The sequence below is a fragment of the Triticum urartu genome, chromosome 1, assembly GCF_003073215.2.
Source record: "Triticum urartu cultivar G1812 chromosome 1, Tu2.1, whole genome shotgun sequence".
NCBI classification, from domain to species: domain Eukaryota; kingdom Viridiplantae; phylum Streptophyta; class Magnoliopsida; order Poales; family Poaceae; genus Triticum; species Triticum urartu.
The window spans coordinates 547,952,263-547,963,251 of record NC_053022.1 but is presented as its reverse complement, the minus strand read 5'-3'; the positions used below and the strand labels follow the sequence as shown (position 1 = coordinate 547,963,251).

The 10,989-nt window shown below is 43.5% G+C and overlaps 2 protein-coding genes across 2 annotated transcripts; both read right to left on the bottom strand.

Annotated features, from left to right (window-relative positions):
* Nucleotides 1–6,141: 6,141 nt before the first annotated feature.
* On the bottom strand, nucleotides 6,142–7,333 carry LOC125533109 (trihelix transcription factor ASIL2-like). The gene has a single exon (XM_048696880.1). The coding sequence runs from the start codon at nucleotides 7,331–7,333 to the stop codon at nucleotides 6,407–6,409; it is 927 nt and encodes a 308-aa protein (XP_048552837.1). The 3' UTR covers nucleotides 6,142–6,406.
* A 1,560-nt stretch (nucleotides 7,334–8,893) lies between these two features.
* On the bottom strand, nucleotides 8,894–10,784 carry LOC125528809 (trihelix transcription factor ASIL2-like). The gene has a single exon (XM_048693249.1). It carries the CDS (start codon nucleotides 10,188–10,190, stop codon nucleotides 9,138–9,140), a length of 1,053 nt encoding a protein of 350 aa, XP_048549206.1. The 5' UTR covers nucleotides 10,191–10,784; the 3' UTR covers nucleotides 8,894–9,137.
* Nucleotides 10,785–10,989: the final 205 nt, after the last annotated feature.

The window sequence follows — 10,989 nt, the reverse complement described above, 5'->3', positions numbered from 1 at the left end:
TCAACCAACAGCTAGAGTAGTTGAACCAAACATAGCTACAAGTTCAACGAAAGTGCTAAGAGAGCTGGCATAGGCGCCGGAATAGTTAGGCAGGAGGTTCAACAAGACTAGAAGACTACCATAAGACGCACACCCCTAGTGAGAATGAGCCCTCATATAGAAGCCTAGCTTGTCATGTCCCGCGTCCCATTTATTTCCCCTCGCCAGGCAATCCTTAGGATCTCACCTCTTTTTTTGTCCACACGTTGCTTCATCACCTATGTTTGTTCCTCCGGGCACAGAATGAACCAGCGAAGTAGTAGCTTGCTGATTTCCCCTAGAATAATCCGGGTACCCCACCAGACAGCTCCCTGAAAATAGATATCACTATAAGTTGTCCATAAGCTCCACATGGTAGTCATAACTATAATGCCAATATAATACTCTTTTTATTATTATTGTAGTCCCATAGGGGAGGAAATTCAGTAACATGGATATGAACCGTGAAATCAAATACTTCAGATACAGTTTGCCAGATGTTTTTGCTACAATGCACTCACATAGCAAATGGTTAACAGTTTCTGATTAATTACAAAATAAGCTAGAGGCATCCTCTACATTTTTCCTTTTACTCAGGTTGTCCCTGGTTAAAATTTTGTTATGTATTACTAACCATGCAAAGACCAAATATCTATGACGCACTTCGATTTTCCAAAACTTTTCCCAAATGGGAGTAGTAACTCCGTCCCAATTGATTTTTTTTATAAAAAAAGACTTAGTACAATAATTGCCAGAAACTTCTAGAATCCAAACAGGTTCATCCAATTCATCAGAGAGGTGAGTACAGTGAAGGATGGAAAGTAGGCATTCCACTGTTCCAAAAAGAAAACATTAACACACTCCTAAAAGTCTTTTTCAAAGTATGCCCATCCAACACCTGTTACACAGTATAGTTTTGTTGTTGGCACAAATAAAAACATTCTAGAATTGGGTTTTCAAGGAAATGTCTCCAACCCAGACATCATGCCAAAAGTAAATTTTACTCACATTTCCCAGTTTCCATTTATAAAATGGTCTAACTCCAACTATAGCCGAAGAAAAACCTTTCCAAGAGGGGGACCCAACACCCTCTATAGACCAGAGGATACCTCCTCTTCCACATTGATAGTCAACAAATCACTTTTTAAAAATTAATCTTCATCCGAGATAAACCCTCAAAGAAAGATAGAAACCATTTAACATTTATAGCATTTTAAATACTAGGGTCAAAAAATAACAAGGTTTCATCAGCATATTGTAGGCTAATGATCCCACCATAAACAACATGTGGGATAACCGTAGAATTAATGTTATTCAAAGAGGCTTTTAGTAACATTATGGAAAAAACATGAGCTGCCAAATTGAAAAGAATGGGGGGAAGATGATCCCCTTGTTTAAGGCCTATACCACTAACAAAAAGAGAGCCAACTTGATCATTCACTCTAACACAACAAGAACAATTCTAAATAGTACTGGTCACCCAACTAATCCATTTGTTCCCAAAACCCCTTGAATAAAGCATCTCTACTAAGAAACCCCAATTTACTCTGTCATAGGCTTTTTCATGGTCTAATTTGAGGACAATCCCAGAAAGTTTAGACTATTATAGTTCATGAATTGTTTCATGGGCAGTAACAACACTTTCAAGAATATATCTCCCTTTGACAAAAGAATGTTGGCGGTAAGATAGTTCTCTATCACTAATTGGGGAAACCCTACTAGTTAAAAAACCCTAGTAGTCAAAGCTTTGCCTAAAATATTAATGGAGAAATTACTCAAGCTAACCGATCTAAAAAATTCATCACTTTTGCATGTACTTCCTTAGGAATTAAGGTGATAATGACATAATTCGGGTGAGCCAAGTCTAAGCAACCATTTTCAAAATCCCTCACAACAGCCATGAAATCATACTTGATAATATCCAAAAGTTTTGGTAGAATAAGATAAACCATCTAGCCCTAGTGCCCCACAAGCATAGGAACCCATTATAGCACTTTTAATTTCATCCTTAGTAAAAGGTTTTTCCAACTCCTCAGAATTAATTTGATCTTCCTCGGACCAAAAGGCCTCCCCCGAATGTATACCACATTTACGTTCAAAATCAAAAGGTTTTGTATAAAAGCTGGTAGCTACTTGTAGCATATCAGTATCAATTGTTACAGGACCATCTTCACCTATTAACAAGGCAAGATGGTTTTTTCTCTCTCTCTCTTTGATTTGCAACAACATGAAAATAGGTTGTATTTTGGTCTCCTTCAAGGATTTTTCTATCCCTAGATCTCTTCCACATGGCAATATCCAAATATCCCTTAGTTCATCCTGAATTTCTTTCATTCTGTTAAGATCCTATTTTGACTTTTGAGACAAGATTTTGTTCAGAAAACACATCAAGAATATCAAATTTAGTAGGCAACTCTTTTTTCTTTTTCTTGATAGCTGCATCAATATTGATGCTCCATCCTTTAACTTTCTTTCTAAAGAGTTTGGTTTTAAAAATCTAGGTATCAGTAGCTATAGAAAAAGGGGAGTGAGTTGCCCAAATTTGAGCAACCAACTCACTAAAACCTGGTTGGGACAACCACCACTTTTCAAATCAAATGGTCCATTTAACTTGTTATTATTGTACCTATAATCCAACAAAAGGGGGGCATGATCACTCCCCACTCATGTAAGGTGGTCAAAGAAAAGTGCGCATCACAAGAAGTGGATGAGAAAACCCTATCAATAGCAGCAAAGATGGGATTTCTTTGATTTTTATCCATTATAATTGCTAAAGCATTTCTTTCTAAATCAAAAAGGAGAGGAGACAAGGAGTCTCCTTGTCTCAACCCTTTGTGAGCTTTGAAATAAGGGCAAATATCATCATTTACCATCACCCCTACTTGACCACCTCTCATAGTACTAATGATCCAATCATATCATTTATCAAGGAATCCTTTTAGTTTTAACATTTGGTCTACAAAGGGCCAATATATTTTACAACAGACTTTTTTTTTCAAAATCTACTCTGAAAGGGAGAGCATTATGTTTTTGTATGATGAATCATATCAACTACCACATGCAGCACTACTGCTACCTCCATAATATACCTAACCCTAATAAAGGAAGTTCGTCTAGGTGAGATGATTGGATCAACCACCTTGCTCAACCTATTCATCAACACTTCTGATAATGATTTTAAAACTAACATTTATAAGAAAAGATGGACCTGCATTTTTGTATTTGTTTAGCATCTTTTATTTTAGGCACCAAAATGATAATGTGATATTTATTCCTTCAAATGCTAATGTGTCCCTCATGGAAATCATCAAGCAAAGCCTTGAGATCCCATCTAATTAATTCCCAGAAGTTTTGGAATTCAATAAATAAACCATTAGGCCCATAACGTTTATGTCTTTCCATCTGGAAAACCACATAATATAGCTCCTCCATAGATAATAAACTACAAAAAAGCCCTGGAGAAGAGGAAATTAGATGGATAGAGAGATCAAAAGAACATATTAGATGTTGGAGGTGCTTTGACTTCTTTATGGAAAAAGTTAGTGTCAGGTGTAGACGTATTATATTGTTTCGCAGAAGCATAATAAAGATGTAACTGAGGGTGATAGGGAGTTATTGTTACATGCTACAGACTTTGACAAGAACTTATTTGGTCATGTTGCTTTAGCTGCTGAAATTTATCGGGATTTGCCAGTTCCAAGTGCGTTAGATGATGCTAATAGAGAGATGCTTATAAATAATTTCAATCCATAGAAATTAAAAGTGCTTTGTGCCAAATGAAAAAAAACTTCTGGTCCTGATGGGTTGCCTGCAAATTTTTACCAGCATTAATGGAAGTTGACAAAGTATTGTGTTTATAGTTGTTAGTTCATTTTCTCATGGTAGATTAGATGTTAGTAGGTTGAATTATGCTATTGATTCTTTTTTACATAAAACCCTAGAAGCTGACAAAATTCAGATGTTGAGGCCCATATGCTTGATTAATGTGTTGTTCAAGTGGTTGACTAGGCTGGTTAACAATAGAACAGTTAGCTTGGCATCTAAAATAATAGCTCCATTGCAGAATGCTTTCATTGAAGGACATTTCCATATTGAATGGAGTGGTTCTTGAAACATTACATGAGGTTTATAGGGGGATAAAGTGCATTGATGTTTAAGGTAGATTTTGAGAAAGCTTATGATAAAATAAGTTGTCAAGTCCTTTTCTCCGTTCTTAGTATGAAAGGTTTTCCAGAGAAGTACATATGTTGGATTAATAAAATTGTTCGGGGGGGGGGGGGGAATTTTTGAAACAATTGGGGGGGGGGGGGGGGGGGGGTAATGTTGCAACCAATGTTTATGGACAGATAGGTCCATATTCCAAAACATGAAAGGTGTTGAGGCAGGGGTTCCTCTCTCACCCATTCTTTTCAATTGTTACCCCTCTCATCCATTCTTTTCAATTTTTTGCGGTAGATGTGCTACAGGAACTCATACAAAGAGCTAAACAAGCTATTTGATTAGAGGTGTAGTGTCACATTTAGTTGAAGGTGGAATCCGCACATGACAGTATGTTGATGACACAACTTTGTGATAAAAAGATCTTGTCATTTCCGAAGGAACCGGGGCTACATTTCTTTTCAATTTCAATTCAAGAGCTAGTGGTGAAGATGCTACAAACTTGAAGAGTGTCTTATGTATTATGAACATTGTCTCGGCTAAAAAACAATTTATAGGGAGATTTTTATTTGTGCTGCTGGAGTTCTTTCTATGTCTCACGATGGAATACCAGCGGATAATGTCAAACTAAGAAATAGGGACTAGAAGATGGTAGAGGATAGGATGGAGGTAAATTGAGGACTTGGCAGGATGGATGGTGTTTTATGGGGCTAAATTGGTTTTACTACGTTTTTGCTTAAGCAATGTACCTTATATCTCATGATGCCTATGTTTATTATTCCAAAAGGGCCTGCACAGAGTAAATGAATATCTGCTTAATTAGCAAGTGGTTGTGGAAGCTGAAAATTGAGTATGGAATATGGCATGATCTAGTTAGAAAAAAATATTGCAGGAAATATGTTGGTTCATGTTAAAAGTAATCCAGTGCAGTCCCATTATTTCATGGAGTTTTGAGTTGGAATAATTTTTACAAGTTTACAAAGATAAAAGTGGGTAATTGTAGATTCTAATAGGACAAAAGGTTAGAAGGTACCGCTCTGTGCATTCAATTACGTAGATTATATAGTGTAAATGTAAGTTTTAATATTACTGTAGCAAGAGTGTTTGAGGGATGGGGTAGTATTCATTTCAGGAGCTTGAGAGGAGATTTAGCCGTGGCTTGTCAACAATTACAATATTTGCGTGTTGGGATAGTTTTAACTGATGATACTATGATAGAGGTAGATGTATATGGACTTCAACATCTTGTAGTATGTTTTCTGCTAAGTCCCTGTATTTAAAGCTTTAAAAGTTAAATGACCACTTATGGTTTGTAAGATTTCCTTTGGATAATAAAAGTTTTTCTCTGGCTCATGTTTAAGAACAGTAATCGAACTAAGGACAACTTGTTAAATGGGGCTTTGGGTGGGTAGGTAAATGCAGGTTCTATGATCATGAGGAAACAATTGAGCATTTGTTTACACTTTGCTCGTTGACATTGCATGGGGCGTGGTTAGTTGTGCTTTTGGATATAAAGACAAAGGCGGTACCAATGATGCAGTGGATTGTGCATTTTAGTCTCCTAGAGTGGCTTTTGTGTGATGTTATAAGAGTGTTTAGAACACTAAATATTGTAAAGAAATATAAGAGTGTTTAGAACACTAAATATAAGAGCATTTATTTAGTGTTCTAAACACTCTTATATTTCTCTACGGAGGGAGTACATCACAATGCATTATCAGGACATCAGTATCTCATCAGAAAAATGTGAAACAAACTAGTACACCCTCTGTTCCTGAATATAAGATGTTTTGGCAGATCAATCTTAACTGTCAAAACGTCTTATATTTAAGGTAGTATATCACAATACATTATCAGGACATCAGCACTTCCAAGCAAACTGAAAGTTCCCCTAATCCACGACAATATAAGCATGAAGTAACAGATTCAGAACACAAGACAAATAAAGTACCAACCTTCTCACTCTTAAGGCCAAAACTCAGGAGTAAACCAAAATGTCATTGTATATGGGTTTCACATTTAAAATTACGCCTCTACATACTTCAAGGATACAAATTCCTAAACATTAATGAACAACATCCTCATGCCACATATTGGTTAACATTAGCACATCAACACTGATATTACAAACTTTGCGGTAGCCACAGATCAAGGAAACAAACAATAACCTAGAGCAATGTTCATCTAAACTGAAATGACCAATCAACTTTACCTAGAGGCTTCCTCAACATTAGAGGTATGCAGGGTTGGAGAGGAAAGGCAGCGCAGCCATGGAGGAAGCCAACTCGACTCCAATGGTACCATTGGCTGCATAACCTCCGTTCTTCTTGGCATGCTTCATTCTTGCGAGCTTCACATGTGCATCGACGAAGTTCTCCATGCGCTTCACCTCCAGCTGCTTCATGAAGGCAATCCTTTCTCGCTCCATCTCCAGGGACTGCTTCTGCTTGGCACTCTCGACGCGCTCGTACATCTCTGCAAATGCCTCGATCGCTCTCGCTAGCTCGCCGACACCACCATCGCCACCACCGCTGCTTTCGCTACTGCGGCGGCGCTTGTTGTTACCCCCGGAGTGCGATGAAACGAAGTGGGACGGTGACTGATGTGAGTTGTTGTTGTTATTGTCACCGAGATCACTAGAGTCGTCTGAATCAGAAATCGCGGCAGCGGCGGTGGCAGCCTGCTGGATAAACGCGGTGGCAAGGAGAGGTGCCCTGTGGCGGTAGTTGGACAGCGGCAGAGCCATGGGCGGAGGCGGGGATGGCGAAGACGAGGGCGACGGGTGCCTCCTTGCGGCGGAAGGATGGAGTGGCAGGGCGAAGTGAGGGGCCGGCAGCCCGAAGGAGGGGTGCTTCTTGGTGGCGGCGGAGGCGGAGAGGGTGGGGCCGACGAGGCGGTCGAGCTCGCCGTAGAAGTTCCAGGCGGAGGGCCCACCGCGGGCGCGCTCGGCCTTGTACTTCTTCTTGAGCGTGTCGACGCGATTCTTGCACTGGATGTCGGTGCGCGGCCGCCGACGGCGCGCGGTGGCCCCGCGGCGCGAGTTGAAGGTAGAGGATAAGATGGAGGTAAATTGGGGACTTGGCAGGAAGGATGATGTCTTATGGGGATAAATTGGTTTTACTACGTTTTTGCTTAAGTAATGTACCTTATATCTCATGATGCCTATGTTTATTATTCCAAAAGGGCATTTGCACAAAGTAAATGAATATCTGCTTAATTAGCAAGTGGTTGTGGAAGCTGAAAATTGAGTATGGATTATGGCAGGATTTAGTTAGAAAAAAATATTGTAGTAAATATGTTGGTTCATGTTAAAAGTAATCCAGTGGGGTCCCATTCATGGAGTTTTGAGTTGGAATATTTTTTACAAGTTTGTAAAGATAAAAGTGGGTAATTGTAGATTTTGATAGGACAAAAGTTAGGAGGTACTGCTCTGTGCATTAAATTCCGTAGTTTATATAGTGTAAATGTAAGTTTTAATATTACTGTAGCAAGAATGATTGAGGAGGGATTGGGCAGTATTCATTTCAGAAGGAGCTTGAGAGGAGATTTAGCTGTGGCTTGTCAACAATTACAATATTTGTGTGTTGGGATAGTTTTAACTGATGATACTATGATAGAGGTAGATGTATATGGACTTTAACATCTTCTAGTATGTTTTCTACTAAGTCCCTGTATTTATTGCTTAAAGCTTTACAGGTGAAATGACCCTTTATGAACTTATGGTTTGTAAAAGCTCCTTTGGATAATATTTTTTTCTCTGCCTCATGTTTAAGAACAGTAATCTAACCAGGGACAACTTGTTTTGGCGTGTGGGGGGGGGGGGGGGGGGGGGGGGGGTCTATGATCATGAGGGAACAATTGAACATTGTTTACACTTTGCATGGGGCGTGTTTAGTTGTGCTTTTGGAATATAAAGACAAAGGCGGTACCAGTGATGCAGTGGACTGTGCATTTTAGTCTCCTGGAGTGGCTTTTGTTTGATGTAATAAGAGAAGTTTCACTCTGTTTTAGCTGTTGAGGCATGTGTGCATGTAGGTCTAGCGCAGATGCTGCTGTTGAAGTTTTATGTTCTTGTTTGCTATGTAAGGAACTTGATCGAACCTTGGAGGTCGATCTCGCAGCAGCTGTATTATCAGCTTTCATGATGAATGAAAATTGGGAGCTATGCTCTTCAATTCGAAGAAAAAAAATGTACAATGCAGGGGAGACAATGACTAGTGACAAAAGAAACAGAAGTCGATTGACTACACCACCTAATGCATCAGTATCCCAGCAGAAAAATATGAAAAAACTACTCCCTCTATAAAGAAATATAAGAGTGTTTAGAACACTAAATACTGTACAGAAATATAAGTGTTTAGAACACTAAATATAAGAGTGTTTAATTTAGTGTTCTAAACACTCTTATATTTCTTTACAGAGGGAGTACATCACAATGCATTATCAGGACATCAGTATCCCAACAGAAAAATGTGAAACAAACTATTACACTCAGTTCCTAAATATAAGATGTTTTGGCAGTTCAATCTTAACTGTCAAAACGTCTTGTATTCAGAAAACAGAGGTAGTATATCACAACACATTATCAGGACATCAGCACTTCCAAGCAAACTGAAAGTTCCCCTAATCCACAAAAATATAAGCACGAAGTAACAGATTCAGAACACAAGACAAATAAAGTACCAACCTTCTCACTCTTATGGACAAAACTCAGGACTAAATCAAAATGTCATTGTATATGGGTTTCACATTTAAAATTACGCCTCTACATACTTCAAGGATAACAATTCCCAAACATTAACGAACAGCATCCTCATGCCACATATTGGTTAAGACTAGCACATCAACACTGATTTACAAACTTTGCAGTAGCCACAGATCAAGGAAACGAACAATAACCTAGAGCAATGTTCATCTAAACTGAAATGACCAATCAACTTCACCTAGAGGCTTCCTCAACATCAGAGGTATGCAGGGTTGGAGAGGAAAGGCAGCGCAGCCACGGAGGAAGCCAGCTCCACTCCAATGGTACCATTGGCTGCAGAACCTCCATTCTTCTTGGCATGCTTCATTCTTGCGAGCTTCACATGTGCATCGACGAAGTTCTCCATGCGCTTCACCTCCAGCTGCTTCATGAAGTTGATCCTTTCTCGCTCCATCTCCAGGGACTGCTTCTGCTTGGCACTCTCGACGCGCTCGTACATCTCTGCAAATGCCTCAATCGCCCTCGCCAGCTCGCCGACACCACCATCGCCACCACTGCTGCTTTCGCTGCGGCGGCGGCGCTTGTTGTTACCACCGGAGTGCGATGAAACGGAGCGGGACGGTGACCGCCGCGAGTTGTTGCTGTTGTTGTCACCGAGATCACCGGAGTCGTCTGAATCAGAAATCGCGGCAGCGGCGGCGGCGGCCTGCTGGATAAACGCGGCGGCAGGGAGCGGCGCCCCGCGGCGGTAGTTGGGCAGCGGCAGAGCCATGGGCGGAGGCGGGGACGGCGAAGAGGAGGGCGACGGGTGCCTCCTGGCGGCGGAAGGGTGGAGAGGCAGGGCGAAGTGAGGGCCCGGCGGCCCGGAGGAGGGGTGCTTCTTGGTGGCGGCGGCGGCGGCGAGGGTGGGGCCGACGAGGCGGTCGAGCTCGCCGTAGAAGTTCCAGGCGGAGGGCCCGCCGCGGGCGCGCTCCGCTTTGTACTTCTTCTTGAGCGTGTCGACGCGGTTCTTGCACTGGACGTCGGTGCGCGGCGGGCGGCGGCGCGCGGCGGCCCCGCGGCGCGAGTTGACGGCGCCGGCGACCTCCTGCCACTGCTTCTGGCGCAGGTTGCCGCGGTTGAGGTCGACGTAGCGGCTGCCCCAGGCGCCGACGAGCGCCGCCGTCTCGCCCTCGCTCCAGCAGTCCTCGCGGTAGGGCAGGTTGGGGTTGGGCGGCGGCAGCCTGCCGCCCCCGCCCCCGCCGCCTCCTCCTCCTCCTCCCGCCGACGCAGCCGCCGCCGCCGCCGCGGCCATCTCCCTCAGCTCCATCGCTCAGATCTGGCGACGAACCCTAACCCTAGGGGAAGAAAGTCGCGGGGTGCGCGTGACGGACGGACGGACGGTGGGGTGAATTGGGAACGGGCGGTGAGGGTCGGGTGGGGGGCGTTGGAATAAAAGGGCACGCGGGGGGCGGGGGTGGGGCGCCGGCCGAGGGGGCCACGCGCGCGGCACGTGACAGACGGCGAGGTGGGATAAGCAGGCATGGCCGGGCCGGATCGGAGCCGCGCGTGCCGCCGTGCCGCGTGATGGGTTTGACCGGGTAACCGGCGATTACTTCCGTGTTACGGACGGACGGGGAGAGGTTGCGTGGATAATGACAGCCAGGCGCGGCGACCGACAGCCAGCCGGGGTCGGTCCGGAGACCGGACGGGGTACGGTGGCGGCGGGAAATTACCGCGGTGCCCTCGGGGGGGGGGCCCGGGGGGGGGGGGGGGGGCGGGGTTTGGGGGGGGGGGGGGGGGGGGGGCGGCGGGCGTGGTCGCCGTTGGTCGGCTCGGCTTGCGTTTTGAGGTGAGGAGGAGAGAGTGAGAGTGAGGGCGAGGGAAACGCGCCGACGAGGGGAGGGAAGACTGCGCTGCTGGAGTGATGAGGGCGGGTTTGCGGTGGGTGAGAATGGGGTGCGGGGTGGTGGGCCCGCGCTGGTTTGGAGGCGCGCAATACTCCCGCCATTTTATAATGTTGTGCATATACTCCCTCGCTTCTTAAATATAAGTCTTTTTAAAAATCTCATTATGGACTATATACGAAACAAAATAAGTGAATCTACACTCTAAACTATTTCCTCCGT